Source organism: Notolepis coatsorum (assembly GCF_963971535.1).
Source record: "Notolepis coatsorum genome assembly, chromosome: 6".
Lineage (NCBI taxonomy): Eukaryota > Metazoa > Chordata > Actinopteri > Aulopiformes > Paralepididae > Notolepis > Notolepis coatsorum.
In genome coordinates this window covers 179,119,825-179,140,079 of record NC_140170.1, presented here as the reverse complement: position 1 = coordinate 179,140,079, position 20,255 = coordinate 179,119,825, and the positions used below count along the sequence as shown (strand labels likewise).

The 20,255-nt window shown below is 41.9% G+C and overlaps 1 protein-coding gene across 1 annotated transcript in view; it reads left to right on the top strand.

The window, feature by feature from the left end:
- pcif1 (phosphorylated CTD interacting factor 1) overlaps nucleotides 1-20,255 on the top strand; it is a 64,660-nt gene that overhangs the window by 19,550 nt on the left and 24,855 nt on the right. The window contains exons 2-5 of the mRNA XM_084317706.1: nucleotides 3,171-3,313; nucleotides 15,855-15,979; nucleotides 17,451-17,591; nucleotides 18,789-18,985. Of these exons, the coding sequence (XP_084173832.1) occupies nucleotides 3,193-3,313; nucleotides 15,855-15,979; nucleotides 17,451-17,591; nucleotides 18,789-18,985 (584 nt within the window). The 5' untranslated portion in view covers nucleotides 3,171-3,192. The remainder of the gene's footprint in view (nucleotides 1-3,170; nucleotides 3,314-15,854; nucleotides 15,980-17,450; nucleotides 17,592-18,788; nucleotides 18,986-20,255) is intronic.

Genomic DNA, 20,255 nt, shown 5'->3' with positions numbered 1-20,255 from the left:
TGAGCTCTCCGGGAACAACCCCACTTTGCCTGACAGTTTTGTCGGCAACCCTCTTCCGGCTGACTTCTTGTGCTAACGGTCTAATCTACACTGCTGCCACCTGTCGTCACGGAGAGGAATTGCAGCCATTTTGTATAAATGAAGAAAAATGGGAATGTATGGTGCTCTCCCTCAATATTTACCCATAATCCATTGCTGTATTAGACCCATGTGCCAGTATAACAGGAAAATATTTTAACGGGAGGACGGCGGGAGAGAAGGTTGAAATACAGGAGAATCCCGGAGAAAACGGGAGGGTTGACAGGTATGGGCTAGAACGCCGTGAATTATGACCGTAGTTCAAGTTTCTTTATTAGTTGTCATACAAAAATAGTACTTTTATATAAAATGCTTACTGTAGCCACTACAGTAACATTAAGTCTGCTATAAGCTATTCTCCCTCGTGTGTGCAGATCTTTATGCAGTTTTAAAGCACCTTGGCTTTGTTCTGAATGCACTTTGTTGTAGTTATCCATCCTACAGAGAAAAGAAAATGCACTTGACTTTAATGCACATTTTGTTGTATGCAAAGTAGGGCTGCAATGATTAGTCGACATAATCGACGATGTCGACCATAAAAACTTGTCGACGCAGAATTTTTGCGTTGTAAAAAAAATCGAATATATATATTTTTTATATATATATAATTTTCTTTTTTTGCACTACCTATCTTTGTGAAAGTGGCTTCTCAGCTCTGGTCCAGCTGAAGACAAAGCAGAGGAACAGATTGGACATTGAGCATGACCTCAGAGTTGCTTTGTCTACCATCACCCCAGACTTTGAGACTTGTCAGGAGCAAACAACATCCCCAGTTATCCCATTAGTTCCCTGGGATGTTAAGCTAAGAAGTCTGCTAAGAAGGATATATTATTTATTATTTAATTTCATTGTGTTTTTAGCCCTAGTTGCACGTTTGTTGCAACCCCAGTTATCCCATTAGTTCCCCCAAATTTACTGTCGGTCTGTTATGTTAAGCTAAGAAGTCTGCTAAGAGCCCGGAAAAGGAGCCGCGCCCACAGGAAGCAGAGATGGAGGGTGTGACAGAAATAATCGTTAGATTAGTCTACTAATCGAAAAAATAATCGACAGATTAGTCGACTACCAAAATAATCGTTAGTTGCAGCCCTAATGCAAAGAGAAAATGTTTAAATTGTACAATCTTTCAGCAGTCAGTCTGGAATTTATGTATGCATTCAAAAGTGCTGAATAAATGTTTTATGGACTCAGAATAGTGATTATTAATATTATTTAAGTTAAGTTTAGCCATAATCATGTATTTTGTCATAATCGGGTAGCTAAAAAAAAATTACATTATAATATATTTCTATTAATCATTTTCGGCCTTTCGGCATTCGGTTTTCGGCAAAATGTTTCCTATTTTCTGTATCTGTTTCGGCCAAGAATTTCCCATTCGGTGCATCCCTAATGAATGTGTTGCTCTGTGTTTTCATCATGTATTGCTCTGTGTTTTCATCATGTATTATATCAATGTTTCGCTCTGTTTTCATCATGTATTATATCAATGTTTCGCTCTGTTTTCATCATGTATTATATCAATGTTTCGCTCTGTTTTCATCATGTATTATATCAATGTGTTGCTCTGTGTTTTCATCATGTATGAATGTTTCGCTGTTTTCATCATGTATTATATCAATGTGTTGCTCTGTTTTCATCATGTATTATATCAATGTGTTGCTCTGTGTTGTCATGTACCGTAATTCCTCTAATAGTAACCGGTATTCAATTAAAAACCGGGTCTCTATTAATGACCGGGTGCGCTGTTGAGCTAAGCAATTATAAGCCGGCCTCCTAATACAAGCCGGGTTTCATGTATATTAGAGGAATTACGGTATTTCCCTCAACGGATTTACCATAGGCAATATATTTTGTTATTGTGGTTATATGCTGGCCTGGCTGTGCAGTAAATACCATATAATGGTATGGTGTTAATGTTTACCAAGGCCTAACAAAATTAATAGTTGGTTTCAGGTTGCCGACCGACCCTGCCGATTTAGGTGCGACCCAATATATTTTATGAGTTTAAAAAAAAATATTTAAAAAAAAAAAAAAAAAAAATTTAAGAATGAAGTTTCATAGAAATCTTAGTCAAACATTTAGTATTATGGATATTAAACATGCTGGCAGAGTACATGCATCCATGTTGTTGTGAACATTTTAATTAAATAAAGAAATTCCCTATCCATAGTCGCCGTGGGAAAGAATAAAATAAAAAAATTAAATAAAATAAATTCCCTACCTACCCATGGCCAAACTGACAACCAACCTGAAACCAACTATTAATTTTGTTAGGCCCAAGAGAGTAAGCCTACCTCAGAATTGTATAAAACGAAGTTATTATTATTATTATTATTATACCAGTATTGTGATTGCACTATTTTACTTTATTTGACTTTTTTTGACCACCTGTAATTGCACTGTTTACTACCGTATTTCATACAGTACTTGGTTTCAATAAATGAAACCAGTACATTTTACTGGGTTCAAACTGACACAAATGTTGATTTATTCATTATGATCTGTTTGAAAATTAGAAATATAGGCCTCTCTCTTATACATGCCTCCTCCTAATACAAGCCTGGTATCCGCTACAGTTGAAACAAATACAAGCCGGGGTTACTATTAGAGGAATTACGGTATTATGAATGTGTTGCTCTGTTTTCATCATGTATTATATCAATGTGTTGCTCTTGTGTTTTCATCAGGTATTATATGAATGTGTTGCTCTGTTTTCATCATATATTATATGAATGTTTCGCTCTGTTTTCATGTATTATATCAATGTTTCGCTCTGTTTTCATCATGTTTCACTCTGTTTTCATGTATTATATGAATGTTTCGCTCTGTTTTCATCATGTTTCACTCTGTTTTCATGTATTATATGAATGTTTCGCTGTTTTTATCATGTATTATATGAACGTTTCGCTGTTTTCATCATGTATATTATATCAATGTGTTGCTCTGTGTTTTCATCATGTATTATATGAATGTGTTACGCTGTGTTTTCATCATGTATATGAATGTTTCACTCTGTTTTCATCATGTATGAATGTTTCGCTCTGTTTTCATCATGTATTATATGAATGATAACACATGCCTCTTCATCTCTACAGAGACGTCTCCATATGAGGAGTGATGACCAGTGACAGTGGATTATTGAAGGGGGAGGCGGCTATGACTCTGTCTCCCTCTGGCTCCGCCTCCTCACAGGGCTCCCCTCTCTCACCTTCAACCTCTAAGCCGCAGGAGCTTCCAGGTAACCTCCCCCTCTTCTCCTCCTCCCCCTCTTCTCTTCTCCTTTTCTCTTGCTCTTTTTTTTTCCAACAGTGAACAACACGCATCACATGCAATTTGATCTTTTCAATTCAGAATTTGTTGCCTGTTTTAGCAGCTCCCCACACCCCTATTTATTCTTCTTCTACTCTTCTACTCCATGTCTAAGTGACTACGCTGATTTTACGCTAAGATAATGTTAACAACTTATGTCAAATTATCCGGCTAGACGTTCGTTTGAGTTGGGTGAGTCTAGCTGAACAATGGAGAACAACGGCAGCAGAATTGTGTACTTGCGCGAGACATTAACCCTTTCACTACCACACTACAGAAGGTTAACCGTTCACTGTAGTGTGCTAGTGAAAGGGTTAACCTTCTGTAGTGTGGTAGTGAAAGGGTTAACCTTCTGTATTGTCGCAGTGAAAGGGTTAAGGTCCACAGACTAGGAACGAGAGCTGGCACAATCGCGAGGGAGAGGAGGATGGAGGCGGGCTTGTTGTCTTTGTTAATTCCAGCTGGTGCCACCCTTGGCACATCACCGTTAAAGAACGCATCTGTTCCCCCGACATTGAACTATTGCCACTAAGTCTGAGGCCATACTATCTACCGCGAGAGCTAACGCGCGTGTTAGCATTGACTCTTTACATCCCACCGAGCGCAACCGAGTGACGTCATCCACTCCGCGGTCGCCGGACTTCAGACAAAACACCCGGACGCATTCATCCTCCACCATGTCAAACTCAACTCCACTAAACTCACGATCCTGACGAACTTCACCAAGTGTGTGAACTGCAGGACCAGGGAAGACAAGATGCTGTACCTGCTGTATGCTGATGTCAAGGAGGCATACAGCTCCACCCCCCCACACACACCCCCCCGGCCAATCAGACCCCATCTGTTGAAGCTTGTATCAAAGAGTGTTTCAGGACAACAGACTGGGACCTGTTTGAGAGGAGGAGCTAAGAGTGTTTCAGGACAACAGACTGGGACCTGTTTGAGAGGAGGAGCTAAGAGTGTTTCAGGACAACAGACTGGGACCTGTTTGAGAGGAGGAGCTAAGAGTGTTTCAGGACAACAGACTGGGACCTGTTTGAGAGGAGGAGCTAAGAGTGTTTCAGGACAACAGACTGGGACCTGTTTGAGAGGAGGAGCTAAGAGTGTTTCAGGACAACAGACTGGGACCTGTTTGAGAGGAGGAGCTAAGAGTGTTTCAGGACAACAGACTGGGACCTGTTTGAGAGGAGGAGCTAAGAGTGTTTCAGGACAACAGACTGGGACCTGTTTGAGAGGAGGAGCTAAGAGTGTTTCAGGACAACAGACTGGGACCTGTTTGAGAGGAGGAGCTAAGAGTAGGGATGTCCCGATCCGATCACGTGATCGGGACCGGGGGCCGATCACATGATTTTCATTTTATTCAACAAACATGACCATGTTCATGTCTTAAACTCATACTGAGGCCTTAGTTTTGGTTTTAAATTACATATCATTCATTTATTTATTGTCGCACAGAGCAGAAGAATTTGCCAAAACAAACGCATTTCCTTTGATTTACACCGTCGTACGACAATGACGTATGCCGAAAATAGCAGACTTACAAGCTCACAACGCGACCGGCAGGTTATGTCCACCTGATGACTCGGAGCAGCTAGACCAGGGGTGGTCAACCGCGGCTCTTTGCCTGTCAATGTCTTCCATCCATAATTTATTTTTCTTTTTTTTATGTCACTCATTCCATAAGGACGTAGAATAAACATTTAAAAAAATATATTTAAATTGTCCATTTGCATGTTCTTGGTATCTGAATCTAGGGACATATATGGATCAGTGTCAGAAATAGTGTGTCTGTTACTAGGCTTGAGTAAATTGTAATGAACCAAAGGAGAATATCAATTCTATTTAAAAAAGAAAAAAAAATAATTATCTTTGACTGTGAATAACACCATGTTAAAATTGACCAGACCTGAAAAATCTAAGCAAATGAATAAAGGGAAGGTGATTAAACAGAAGGTTTTGTAGATACAGTACTGAATTCTGCCATCTTCAGGGTTCGTACGGATGCTGGAAATCCTTGAAAATGCTTGTATTTCAATGTGGTGTTTTCAAGGTTTGAAGTGTGCTTGAATTGTGTATAAAGTGCTGGAAAGTTATTGAAATTGTAATTGCACTGTATACTTTCATAATAAATCGCTATCTGACTTAATAGTTAGGTTTTTAGATAAACAAATAAAATTCGGAGAGCGCCTAATTGCTTTCGCCTTTCACGCAAAATTAAGAGGAGTCCTCTCGAGCCTCGCCACTCGCGTCCCCCTGCCCCTCCTTTTTTTTTTTTTTAAACGTTAACAAGCTAGTGAGCTAGCATTGCCACAGACGGCTATGTTTATTGTTCATGTTGACAACGACAAGCGACAAGGTGAGTTAATAAATAAATTCACTCACACAAATTTTCACTCTGAAAATCTGCTCCTCTCTGATAAACTGACTCTTCGGTCAGAGCGTCCAGTCTGCACAACTTGAGTGCGCTCGCTCTGACACACTGAAAGCCAATTTACCTTAAAACAAGTTTCGTTTAGCTAACGCCATTATGCATCGGAGCTGTGGTTTCGCTGTGATCAACATGACTAACAAGCAAATCCATTCTTTCTATTTTAAGGAATGTTCTGTAGGATATGTCGGCAACATAAGAAGCCAGCTACTAGGGGTAGCTGTTTGTGTGAAATAACAATAGAGGAGACTAGAGCGTGTGTCAACTGTGCATCTGTATTGCAACCAATAACATGGGCATCATATAGCTTACATCCTGGGCCCTATTCCCTGTACCTGGTTCAACTAAGTCGATCAAAAGTCCCATTATCCAGATTCAATTAACGGGATGTTTGAATCCAGGCTTTCCCTGTTCCTCGAACGCTGATTCAGTCTCGTTAATTCGAACCAGACTTGATACTCAGGATAATTGCGCGCTCCCGCCTCACCTGAAAAGACAGCAGGTGTCGATCGCAGAAATCCTGATTTTCTAACGGCATTGACCGATTGATTGATTTAAAACTTTATTAAAAGATTGCAGAATAGGTACAGTACAGCTCAATAGCCTTACCGACAAGTTAAATGCATAATCTATAGGCTAATTTTAAGTCCCTCATTACCCCAATCAATCAGATTATATTTCTTTAAATGTGCCTGCTGGCAGTAGGCTTAATGGAATGAATAATCGAATGAGATTCAAGCTATGCTGAAAATTATCCGGCTGACTCAGTTAGCCAGGTACGAGGAACAGGGCCCAGGTCCCTGCTGGGACGTACCAACTGAACACCACTGTGGGGGTGTTATATAAAAATTCTACGTTGATTTGATTTTGTATACATTTTAAGGCTCAAGGAGCTGATTGACTGCCTACCTCAAAGACTGTTCACTTATTTTGCACATTTTCAGTAAATATTTGATTGAAATTTAAGTTTTAGCTGGTGATTATTTGAGTGATTGTTTCATATTGGCTTAGCCAGGTTATATAGGATGTCCATGTCTACATCATTTTGGTTGTTTATAGCACAATCACATCTGATTTAATGTGATGGAAGAAGTGAAATTATCATTTGTGTAAATATTTAATTTACCACAGCTATGTAAAATGCTGGAAAAGCTTGAAAAGGCGCCTTGAAAAAGCTTAAAGTGCTTGAATTTTGCTTTGGAAAAGGTGTTTTTTATAATGTAAATTTCTCCACCATTTCTCATCGTATTGCAACACCGTTTTTTGCAAGCCGTTCACAGAAGAGTAGAGAAACTAACTGCATTCTGTTTTATGGCAATAACGTTCAGGTTTGTGGGAGATAATCCCAAAAAATAAGAGAAATAAAAAAGTTAATCCAGAAATCAGATGATTGACAGGGGCTGGTGTGAGCTGGGTAGGGTAGTTTTTCGAAATTCGAAAGCCCTGAGTCTCTTCCTTCAAAAGACTGGCCCACTGTGTATCTGTGTATAATAACTTGGCTAGCGTTATCAACAGCAGAGATGGGCAATAGGGTCCAGCTGCAGCGGAGTGCAAGCGGTGTGATGTAATTGGCAGACTCGACTGTCAATCAATGGTCTACCTGACACGCAAACTCATAAACAATGTTTCTGTACTGGAGGTGTACAGTATTTCAATAGGCAACCCTGAAAGGATTATTTTTCTAGAAGAGCAACACAGCCAAAACATAAGCATTGTATGCATAAAAGGGGCAAAAGCTAAAGTTAAGTGACTGAACCTTTTGTAGCAGTAGTTTGATTTGATAGTTTATTTGATAGGGACAGGACAGCACATGTTAATGAACATCAAATACAAAATGTAAACATGCAGGGTTGTAGCAAGAGCTAATTTACACACATGCACGCACAGTACAAATATACATTTATTTAAAGGGGAACTATCTTATAAATGGCCTTTTTGAGTGTTTAGCATTGTTTCCTAGCTATGTGAACTTATATTAATATGATCTATGTCTCAAAATTCTCATATTGGCGCATTCTTCCAATTCTCCTCTCACAATATTCACCCTCACTGAACTGAGTCGTTTGAAAATGTGCCTATATGTGATGTCATATAGTCACCGCTGCATGTTAATGTTGGGACGCTCCGCAGTGGTTTAGGTGGCACCTGCAGCCCAGGCTCAAAACAGCTCGAAATCTTGAGGTAGAAAAATGCTGTTTTTGAGGACTTGATTAGAAATACAAAACAATGAATAAAAAAAAAATATATATTACAGAGGTGTTCCATAGACTTGTGGAATTGTGTAAAAGTGCCCAAATAGTGAAAGAAATAGTAAAATAGTTCCCCTTTAAAAAAATAAAAATAAACTCTTGTTACTTGAAATATTTTCACTGCTCCTAAATATTTTTGGGTGCTCCTAAATTTCTCTGTGTGCTCCTAAATTTTTTCATTTAGGAGCACATGTGCTCCTTGGGAAAAATGTTAGCGTAGAGCCCTGCAGAGGGTGAGACCTATAAACACATGAAGGGTGCCGTGACTGAAAAAAAAAAAAGTTGAGAAACGCTGATATATGGTGTGGCTCTTTGTGGTACCACAGTAATTGTTGTGGCTCTTAGTCTCTGACTGGTTGGCCACCCCTGAGCTAGACAAAATGTCAGAAGCTTGGAAGCATTTTTAAATTGAAACCGAAGCCAGTCCAATAGCCAGTTGCAATGTTTGCAAGGCGGACGTTCCGTGTGCAGGAAAGAACTTAGAACTGCGTTAATCATGACCAATCTAATACGCCACCTGAGAAACAGCCACAAACGACAACGAGAGCGAGCAAAGGAAAGGGGGAGGCGGCTGGTGCTCTGCCAAACAGCTGTATTGATTGCAATGCCTCGCTTGAATGAAGTTAACGTTCGCTGCTGGATAATGTCAACATTCGCTTTGTGAGGATTATCGTCTGCGTTTCAGACCAAAATGGAGCAAAATCTTTACGTAAGTCGAACACTATACTAATGTGCAAACAGATTGAAACTTTGAATATTTCTCGTATGAAGCACATTCTCAGGGGCTCAGGGTGAATGTAATGTGAGCCACCGCCCTTGAGGGGCTATTGAGGCAACAGAGGGGCTTGTCTCGCTTCGCCAGTTTCTGACAAAAATGCGTCAAATGGGTTACTAATGTGAAAGATCACATGATCGGGATCTGATCGGGAGCAAAAAAAAATGCGATCGGGACATCCCTAGCTAAGAGTGTTTCAGGACAACAGACTGGGACCTATTTGAGAGGAGGAGCTACAGGAGTGTTTCAGGACAACAGACCTGTTTGAGAGGAGGAGCTACGGGAGTGTTTCAGGACAACAGACCTGTATCTTTCCTCCCTGTCTGTCTCTAACCTGTCTGTCTCTAACCGGTCTGTCTCTAACCTGTCTGTCTTTAACCTGTCTGTCTCTAACGTTTTTCTCTAACCTGTCTGTCTCTATCCGGTCTGTCTCTAACCGGTCTGTCTCTAACCGGTCTGTCTCTAACCGGTCTGTCTCTAACCGGTCTGTCTCTAACCTGTCTGTCTCTAACCGGTCTGTCTCTAATTGGTCTGTATCTCCTCCCTGTCTGTCTCTAACCTGTCTGTCTCTAACCGGTCTGTCTCTCATCCCTGTCGGTCTCCTCCCTGTCTGTCTCTAACCTGTCTGTCTCTAACCCATCTGTCTCTAACCCGTCTGTCTCTAACCGGTCTATCTCTAACCTGTCTGTCTCTAACCGGTCTGTCTCTCATCCCTGTCTGTCTCTCATCCCTGTGTCTCTCATCCCTGTCGGTCTCCTCCCTGTCTGTCTCTAACCCGTCTGTCTCTAACCTGTCTGTCTCTAACCGGTCTATCTCTAACCTGTCTGTCTCTAACCGGTCTGTCTCTCATCCCTGTCTGTCTCTCATCCCTGTGTCTCTCATCCCTGTCTGTCTCCTCCCTGTCTGTCTCTAACCTGTCTGTCTCTAACCCGTCTGTCTCTAACATGTCTGTCTCTAACCCGTCTGTCTCTCCTCCCTGTGTGTGTCTAAAGGGCTCTACATGCTTGAGCAACTGCGACACAACATCGACAACGCAACAATGTTGCAGTCACTCTGCCTTTATGCTGCTGCAACATCCACGCGCAGCCTATGCAACATTGTACCCCGTATGTAGCTAGGTTCCCTAGATGGATGAAACTTCCCTTCTCAACCAACCCATTGATAACAACCCATATAATAGCCGTGTTTATGTTTGTTTTTGCTCGTGTTCTTGTATATAGTAGGTATGAGGGCCGACGTTCCACTCTACTGGTTAAAGTTGCTTAATCGTGAGTAGTACGTTCGTTGATAAAGAAAAATAATGTCCACAGCCGCTCCAGTATAAAACAAAGATCCAAATGGTTTATTTCTCTTCCACAGCGAAGTCTTTCTTTACAGAAGTGGTCCTAAAGCTATTTTCCTAAATATTCATGTTACTACTACAAGGTAAGAAAACTGTATTTTCCCAGTCTCAAATCACAGCCGACTCGACACATGAAAATTCCTCCACACCTGAAAGCCGTAAATCAACTTGCCGGCTCTTTCCATAGCAAAACGGTAGGCAAGGCACCCTGGTCTAGAAATGCAGGCTTCAATCTATGTTGTTTAGTCGATCTGTTCAGTACTGCTCAGCACTGTTTTAAGATGCAAACGGACTGTTCTTCTTCTTCTTCTTATTTGAATTTCCGGCAGAGTAGACGCATCGTGGCGTATTACTGCCCTCCGCAATTCTTTTTATGGGCTCTTCTTCTTCTCCTTCTTCACCTTCTTTTTCTTCTTCTACTGGACCCCGTCATCAACTACATTGTCCTGAGAGAATTGCTGAATATATAGATACACACATGTTCTAGAATGTTTGGTTATGACATCATACGGCGACATCACAAACGTTCTAGAATGTTTGGTTATGACATCATCACAAATGTTCTAGAATGTTTGGTTATGACATCATACTGTGACATCACAAATGTTCTAGAATGTTATATTATGACAAATAAGACGGTTCAATGACTATCTAAATCCAATCAATATTCCTAATGCCGTTTCAATGTAAGGTTATAAAAATAAACATATAAACATTCATATAATACAATAACCTAAATATATAGCTTTGGCTCTACAGTAGGGATGCACCGAATATTCGGCCACCGAATATTATCGGCCGAAAATGGTTAAAAAGGCACTTTCGGCTTTCGACCGAAAGGGTTTTAGCACCGAAAATATATCACTGAATGACGTAACGGTCGTAACCTAAAGTGTTGTGATGACGTAATCAAAACGCGGCTACAGACGGCATGCGCAAAGACGGCAAAAGCAAAACCAGAGACAGTGGACAGACTTGTCTTGCCTGCTGCAACTTAAAGTAATGGCTTTCCTTGTCCAAATGACAATACTGACCAAATTGAGATTTATTTTTCTCTTGTCCATTTATTTTGTTTGCTTTCTAATTTAAAATAGTTTGAAACCGTCTGTCTGTTCAGTACTGCTCAGCACGGTTTCAAGATGCAAACTGTTCTTCTTCTTCTTCTTATTTGAATTTCCGGCAGTGTAGACGCATCGTGGCGTATTACTGCCCTCCGCAATTCTTTTTATGGGCTCTTCTTCTTCTCCTTCTTCTCCTTCTTCTGGACCCCGTCATCAACTACATTGTCCATTGGAGTGCAGCTAATGCTGCTACTTCCTGTCTGGCCCCCCTCCGCGGGACCCTCCTTGCCCCCTGCGATCTTATTCTGGGCTGCTTTGTCCCTCTCAGCCCCCTCAGCCAATTCGCTATACACCTCCTCCCAGCCCAGACCTTCCAATCCCAGATGTTGAACCGCTATCCTAACAATCATCTTCACCATCGCTGTTTTACCCTTAGCCTCTGCCATACCAGTAACTACCCCTGCCACGAAGGCCACAATACCTAATTTCTCCTCCCTTCCCCTCCCTCTTTCCACCTGCTCTACCCTCTCTGCCACATGCCCTCCTTCCACCCCCTGCACCCTTTCTTGGCTGCCCTGTCCTACCCTGCTAACCGCCTCAGCATACGACAACTTACCCTCCCTTCTCACTCTCCGAACCGCGACCTCCTTCATCATCACCTCGCACCCCCTAAACGCTACACTATGCTCCCCACCACAACTACAGCACTTCGGCTTCACTCCCTCTCCACACTTCCCATATTCATGTTCCCCGCCACACCTAGCGCACCTCAGCCCCTTCCTACACGTGGTAGCTATATGGCCAAACTCCTGGCACCTATAGCACCTAAGAGGATTCTGGACAAATGCCCTAACCCTATACATCCTACGCCCTACAAACACCTCCCTAGGAACAACCCCACCCTCAAACGTAATCACTACCGTCTCCGTCACTGCCCTCTGCTCCCCTCTTCATCCTTTCTGCACTCTTAACTATGCCATTACGCCCGTTCTCCTTTAGCTTTTCCACCAGCTGCTCTACTGTAACCTCGACCGGTACCCCAGCTATCACCCCCTTACATCCCCCCTCCCCTACTCTCGCCACCCTACTTATACCCACCCCACCAATGCTCCCCATCTTCCTAGCCCTCTCCACCTGCCCCTCACTACCACACCCTACAGCCAGATTCCCATCCCACAAAACTCGCGTACTTTACCTCACCTAATTGCTCGGCAATGAGTTTGGGCAACTCAAGCCTACCTACTTTCCCCACTCCCCTCTCCCCCTCAAGCCTGACCACTATATGAATCACTTCCTCTTTTGCCACATAATTTCCAGCACCCTCTCCTCCCGGCCCACTTGAGCTATCGTCCCTCGCTTTCTTCCTCTTCACCCCTTCTTCCCCACTCTCCTCCCCCCTACTCCACGTCACTTCTTCTTCTTCTTCTTCTTATTTGAATTTCCGGCAGTGTAGACGCATCGTGGCGTATTACTGCCCTCCGCAATTCTTGCTTCGCCCACACTTGAGAAAGTTTACACTCCTCTTCTTCTTCTTCTTCTCATCTTCAAAACACATTACTATCGTGTCTGTCTCCTTCTTCTCTGCTCCTCTTGTCTGTCTCCTTCTTCTCTGCTCCTCTTGTCATACAATCACAATACAAACACCGAGAATTGCTGAATATATATACACAAATGTTCTAGAATGTTTGGTTATGACATCATACGGTGACGTCACTAGAACATTTGGTTATGCCATCACAAATGTTCTAGAATGTTTGATTATGACATACTGTGACATCACAAATGTTCTAGAATGTTCTATTATGACAAATAAGACGGTTCAATGATTATCTAACTCCAATCAATATTCCTAATGCTGTTTTAATGTAAGGTTATAAAAATAAACATATAAACATTCATATAATACAATAACCTAAATATATAGCTTTGGCTCCTCTAGAGCAGTGGTTCCCAAAGTCGGGGTCGCGACCCAAAGGTGGGCCGCGAGCAGCCACTGGTGGGCCGCGAGATGATATAAAAAAAAATATTTTTTTTATTTTTTATTTTATTTTTTTTTATAATTTTTTTTTGTCAGGCCACTGAACTTAGAAGCAGGCCAGGACAGTGTTTCTAGTTGTATTCTAAAATTCTATTCTATTGTATTCTAAAATGTGACTATATGGTTTTATATTAACACTTTGGGTGCCGGGAAACGCTTAAACACGTCATTCCCGGCCATGCTCAAGTTGCCGAAGACGCTTTACAGCGTCTTTGATATCAATATTTCAAAAATCTGGGATCGGATTCATATGTCCCCTCCGCTGGCCTGAGATCCACCAGGAGGACCCACTGAGCTCTCTGGCGGTTCAAGAGCGCCATCTGGTGGCCGATCGGCGCAATCGCTTAACAGGAAGTGCCGTAGAGGTTGTGCTGGACGGCCGTATTACTTCCGGGCACTCGGTACATGTCCCGGGACTCTGGCTCGTCACACTACATAGCGATCGATTGCCAATAACTCGATAAACAACATGATTTGGACGTATATACCATTATACAAGCTGGAGATGGACCGGGTAAATCTACATCCCATAATGATAAAATGTCTACTCTACGATGATCGCCCAACGGCGCGCGGAGACTGGGGTGAGTTTTAGCGTGTAAAGTTACCGTCTTCGATACTAACTGCTATTATCAACATTTGACCCACATTAGATGATTGGTATAACGCTGCCCACGGAATTATAAATGCCCCCTAGCCCATCCGGTCAACATCAGATGACGTGTAGTAACTTCTAGAAGTACGTCTAGTTGGAATTTTTTATATCGCGCTGAGCCTGATTGCCATAAAACTGTATTGCATCATCAATATAATGTATTTGGGGCTATAGATCACGTTCTGGAGAAAGCTGCAGAAAGAGATGAAAACATACTTATACATTACTTTACTATGAATATGTGAATGAAAAAGTTTAACGTTGCTACACAATGAACAATACATATAGGACTTTGAATGGGCCCTAATAATGGCAATGTAGCAATAGAATTTAAAAAGTTATAGCCCTGCAAAGAAGGGGACTTTCTCTATAGACAAATAGAGCCGGCAACCTACGGTTGATAATGAATTTAACCCATGGCAGCCAAAGTGTTAACGTTACTGTGTGTTGTAGCTATGTTAATAAATTCTGAATGGCATTAACCTTAGTTGGGTGGCACAACAAATTCTCACAAGCTGGCATCGTAAAATATCAACACCAGCCATGGGTATACCGTTTACTAAATTGTGGAGGCTTTTAATCGTCAAGGTAAGAGGATTTGAAGGCGTATGCTATGGAAGTCTTCCCCTGCAGCTCCACTTTGTTGAAATGATGACTAGGGCTATAGGATAACCACCGGTTAATTCACGATTTTTTATTGGTTTGTCATGACAAACCAATTACATAATCCAACATATGTGTACAAAACTAACATATTCCAGTTTACTGTATATTTTTTTAACGAATAAATCAATACTTCCATTTGTATAAATTACGTTAACTATCGAGGATAGTATTCCTGCCTGCAGAACCAATATTATATAACAGGCCCGCCCCCATTCGCTAACCAACCAATCAATGCTACGCAACATCAACGCAACGGTTGTTCAGATTAGATTTTGGTGAAAGGTACGCAACATCCTCGCAACACACTCTGCAGCCATGTTGTGTTGCAGTCGCGTCGAAGTTGCTCGAGCATGTAGAACCCTTAACCTGTGTATCTCTAACCTGTCTGTCTCTCCTCCCTGTGTCTCTAACCTGTCTGTCTCTCCCTGTGTGTCTCTAACCTGTTTGTCTCTCCTCCCTGTGTCTCTAACCTGTCTGTCTCTCCTCCCTGTGTCTCTAACCTGTCTGTCTCTCCTCCCTGTGTGTCTGTCTCTCCTCCCTGTGTGTCTCTAACCTGTCTGTCTCTCCTCCCTGTGTGTCTCTAACCTGTCTGTCTCTCCTCCCTGTGTGTCTCTAACCTGTCTGTCTCCTCCCTGTGTGTCTCTAACCTGTCTGTCTCCTCCCTGTGTGTCTCTAACCTGTCTGTCTCTCCTCCCTGTGTGTCTCTAACCTGTCTGTCTCTCCTCCCTGTGTGTCTCTAACCTGTCTGTCTCTCCTCCCTGTGTGTCTCTAACCTGTCTGTCTCTCCTCCCTGTGTGTCTCTAACCTGTCTGTCTCTCCTCCCTGTCTGTCTCTAACCTGTCTGTCTCTCCTCCCTGTGTGTCTCTAACCTGTCTGTCTCTCCTCCCTGTGTGTCTAACCTGTCTGTCTCTCCTCCCTGTGTGTCTCTAACCTGTCTGTCTCCTCCCTGTCTGTCTCTAACCTGTCTGTCTCTAACCTGTCTGTCTCCTCCCTGTGTGTCTAACCTGTCTGTCTCTAACCTGTGTCTCTCCTCCCTGTGTGTCTCTAACCTGTCTGTCTCTAACCCGTCTGTCTCTAACCTGTGTGTCTCCTCCCTGTGTCTCTAACCCGTCTGTCTCCTCCCTGTGTCTCTAACCCGTCTGTCTCTAACCTGTGTCTCTCCTCCCTGTGTCTCTAACCTGTGTCTCTCCTCCCTGTGTCTCTAACCCGTCGGTCTCTAACCTGTGTGCCTCTCCTCCCTGTGTGTCTCTGTGCAGATGAGTTGGTGCAGGCCGGGTGGGGTAAGTGCTGGTCCAAGAGGGAGAACCGGCCGTATTATTTCAACCGCTTCACCAACCAGTCCCTGTGGGAGGTGCCGGTCCTCGGACAGCACGACGTGATCGTAAGTGTGATCACAGAACTGTTATTATAACCAGGTTCCTTCCTACCAGGGCTACACCGGCGGACCAGTTTTGGACCTTAAACTCCTGATAACTGACGGGTAGTCGGTTAAGACTGTATGAAAGTAGACATATTCTTGTAAATATCCCTGTTCATTTATAAAAGTCAGTAAGGGTTGAACTAACCTAAACCTCTTATTCCCGAGCGGTCCGGTACCATTACGAGGTTGATATCACGCCATAAATCCATCTCTACAGAATGTATGAATTAATGTTGTGTTTCTCTTTCAAATGTAGCCAAGAGTAAAGACCCTAACCCAGTCAAAACAGCAGTCAAGTGTATATTTTCAGCACTGTGTTTGTTTACCAATGATTTTAAGTGTTATTAGTGAAATATGAGTTTATAGAAATCTATATCTATCGAGTCGGAAAAAGGTGCTTATTGATGTGAGGACTTAGCGCAACCTAACTTGAGTGTAGTCTTTTGAGAGAAGAGACCCAGGGCGTTTGATTTTTTTTTAAACTACACTTCCCAGCTCACGCTAGCCCCTGTCGATCACAATCAAGCTTTTTTCTTTATCTTTTTTTTTTCGGGAATGTCATATATATCAACATGTCAAGGTATGTTCTATTATAAATAGCCTTATGCTTAAGTTAAAATAAGAATAATGGGTCTCATTCTCCAATGGACTTACGACAAAAAGGGCTTTCTCTTAGGGCCATTTGAGACCTTTTCGGGCAAGACATGAATATAGACAATATATTATAATATTAATTATATATGTTTTATTGGGACGGTTGGTGAATCCCAAAATCGTCCCGAAAAGGTCTCAAATGGCCCTTAGAGAAAGCCCTTTTTGTCGTAATTCCTTGGAGAATGAGACCCAATGTCATATATATATATCAACATGTCAAGGTATGTTCTATTATAAATATCCTTATGCTGAAGTTAAAATAAGAACAATGTCATATATATATATATATATCAACATTTCAAGGTATGTTCTATTATAAATAGCCTTATGCTGAAGTTAAAATAAGAACAATGTCATATATATATCAACATTTCAAGGTATGTTCCATTATGAATGGCCTTATGCTTAAGTTAAAATAAGAACAATCTCATATATATATCAACATTTCAAATTATGTTCCATTATAAATAGCCTTATGCTTAAGTTAAAATAAGAACAATGTCATATCAACATTTCAAGGTATGTTCTATTATAAATAGCTTTATGCTTAAGTTAAAATAAGAACAATGTCATATATCAACATTTAAAGGTATGTTCTATCGGGGAAAAAATGTGTAACCAATATCGGAGACTCTTTTGCAGATAACGATATCTGCGTAAAAAGCTAATATGATATAGATTTGAAGATTTCCCACAGTCATTTAGCCTATTGTGACCTTGTTACATGTGTATCTAATTATTTAGTGGAGTTAGTTGTTTATATGTGTCGTGTCTGTAGTCTGACCCGTTAGGTCTGAACGCAGCGCCGGCAGAGGCAGTAGGAGGAGGAGGAGGAGACGGTAACCTAGGCAACGGGCAGAGGAAAAGACGAGCCTCTGAGGAGCAAGCGGCGGGGCCCAACAGCTTCAAACGACCCAAGGTAACGTGTTTATCCAGTCCCATCACCTAACCCTAACCTTGGGTGGTGCTATAGGTAACATTCAGCCACTAGATGTCAGACTAGAGCACCAGTATGTAATTTATCCAATCGGGTTCATTCCACGTGGGGAAATGGGAAGTAGGGAGGGGATACATGCATTTTTTTGGCTCTGTGGATGTATTGTTTTTATTTTAAAAATGTCATCTATAGCACCTTATAAGTTTCTGTTTTGGCGAAGTTTTAATAAGTCCAACCTCCTTTGGCAGTTGGTGTGTTAGATTTCGAGGAAAATCGTGTAGACTGTAGACCAATCAAATTGAACGACAGGGGAATGTTTATGTGTGCTGGAAGAACATGTGACACCCAGTTTTCAGGGACCACTTTCCTCCTACTTTTTGATCTATAGCACCATGTTCAACTAGTGGTCAAAAACGCCATGATATGCATCAGGGTTTCCCATTAATTACCTAGACTGTGGCGGCCCGCCACAGTTGTATAATGAACACTTTTTTAGTTTTTACTATTTTTTTAAATATTAAGTTTGCCAATAGGGATGTATCAGTAGTATTGGCAGTGGTAGTAGTCGTAATAGTAATCCACTATATTTTTTTATTTTCTAAAAAAATAAACCAGTTCAACACGGGTAACCACTTTTGCTTCATTTCTTTGATGGCTCAAATGTCTGCTCTAGTCCCAGTGGTTCCCAAACCTCTCCTCGAGACACCCCAGCCGTTCCATGTATTTGTTAAATTCCACCACCAGCACACCTGATTCAACTAATCAAGGGCTAGTTAAGTTGAATCAGGTGTGCTGGTGGTGGAATTTAACAAATACATTGAACGGCTGGGGGGCTTCGAGGAGAGGATTGGGAAGCTCTAGTCGATTTTGTGTTTTGAGGACAAAGTTCATCATAGATCTGGCCTCTTTATTTTGCTCTCAAAGTGCACCAGATTGATGCATTTAACTTTAAAATTTACACACAAAAAGAAAATCCGGGGGGCCATGGCCCCGGACCCCGGCCTAGAGGGTCGGAGGTTCACCCTCCCATAGTCTCTGAAATTCCTGTGGGAAACACTGATGCATGTATACATCTGGAATCAAATGTATTATTATTTAATTTCATTGTTATTCTAAGTGGAGTTGACCCTTGGTTTATCACAGTGATGATGATGTCATTAGTATTTTATTTGTCTCTAGGTTGAGCCGACACCGATGCCGACGCCGATGGTGACACCGACGGCGACGCTCGCCACACCCACCACACCCATCTCTCCCAGTACACCAGGGGTTAAACCTTGGAGCGCCGCCCCCGAAGATAAACAGACCCCATCGGCAACGCCCACTACCCCCAGCCCCGCCCCTGGCCCCGCCCCTGCTCCGTACAGACCGTCTGTGTGAGTACAAATATGTATGGACGGACAGTTTTCATCATTTTATAGCAGGATTATTTATGGACTTTTGTCTTTACCACTAGTTGCAAAGTTAGTCTAGAGCTCTACTCAAAATGCAGTGAATTATAATGTTACTCAACATAAAAGCACATCACATTTAAAGGATGAGGCCGGCCTAATTTTTATTCCAGGAGTCGTAGAATTTCATTAATGTTACTCTTACTTACAACACAGCAGTCTCTCAGCTAACATTAACGTTACAACACAGCAGAGTCTCTCAGCTAACATTAATGTTACAACACAGCAGAGTCTCTCAGCTAACATTAATGTTACAACACAGCAGAGTCTCTCTCAGCTAACATTAATGTTACAACACAGCAGAGCCTCTCAGCTAACATTAATGTTACAACACAGCAGAGTCTCTCAGCTAACATTAATGTTACAACACAGCAGTCTCAGCTAACATTAATGTTACAACACAGCAGAGCCTCTCAGCTAACATTAATGTTACAACACAGCAGAGCCTCTCAGCTAACATTAACGTTACAACACAGCAGAGTCTCTCAGCTAACATTAACGTTACAACACAGCAGTCTCAGCTAACATTAATGTTACAACACAGCAGAGTCTCTCAGCTAACATTAATGTTACAACACAGCAGTCTCAGCTAACATTAATGTTACAACACAGCAGAGCCTCTCAGCTAACATTAACGTTACAACACAGCAGTCTCAGCTAACATTAATGTTACAACACAGCAGAGCCTCTCAGCTAACATTAATGTTACAACACAGCAGAGTCTCTCAGCTAACATTAACGTTACAACACAGCAGAGTCTCTCAGCTAACATTAACGTTACAACACAGCAGTCTCAGCTAACATTAATGTTACAACACAGCAGAGTCTCTCAGCTAACATTAACGTTACAACACAGCAGAGTCTCTCAGCTAACATTAATGTTACAACACAGCAGAGTCTCTCAGCTAACATTAATGTTACAACACAGCAGAGTCTCTCTCAGCTAACATTAATGTTACAACACAGCAGAGTCTCTCAGCTAACATTAATGTTACAACACAGCAGAGTCTCTCAGCTAACATTAATGTTACAACACAGCAGAGTCTCTCTCAGCTAACATTAATGTTACAACACAGCAGAGTCTCTCAGCTAACATTAACGTTACAACACAGCAGAGTCTCTCAGCTAACATTAATGTTACAACACAGCAGAGTCTCTCAGCTAACATTAATGTTACAACACAGCAGAGCCTCTC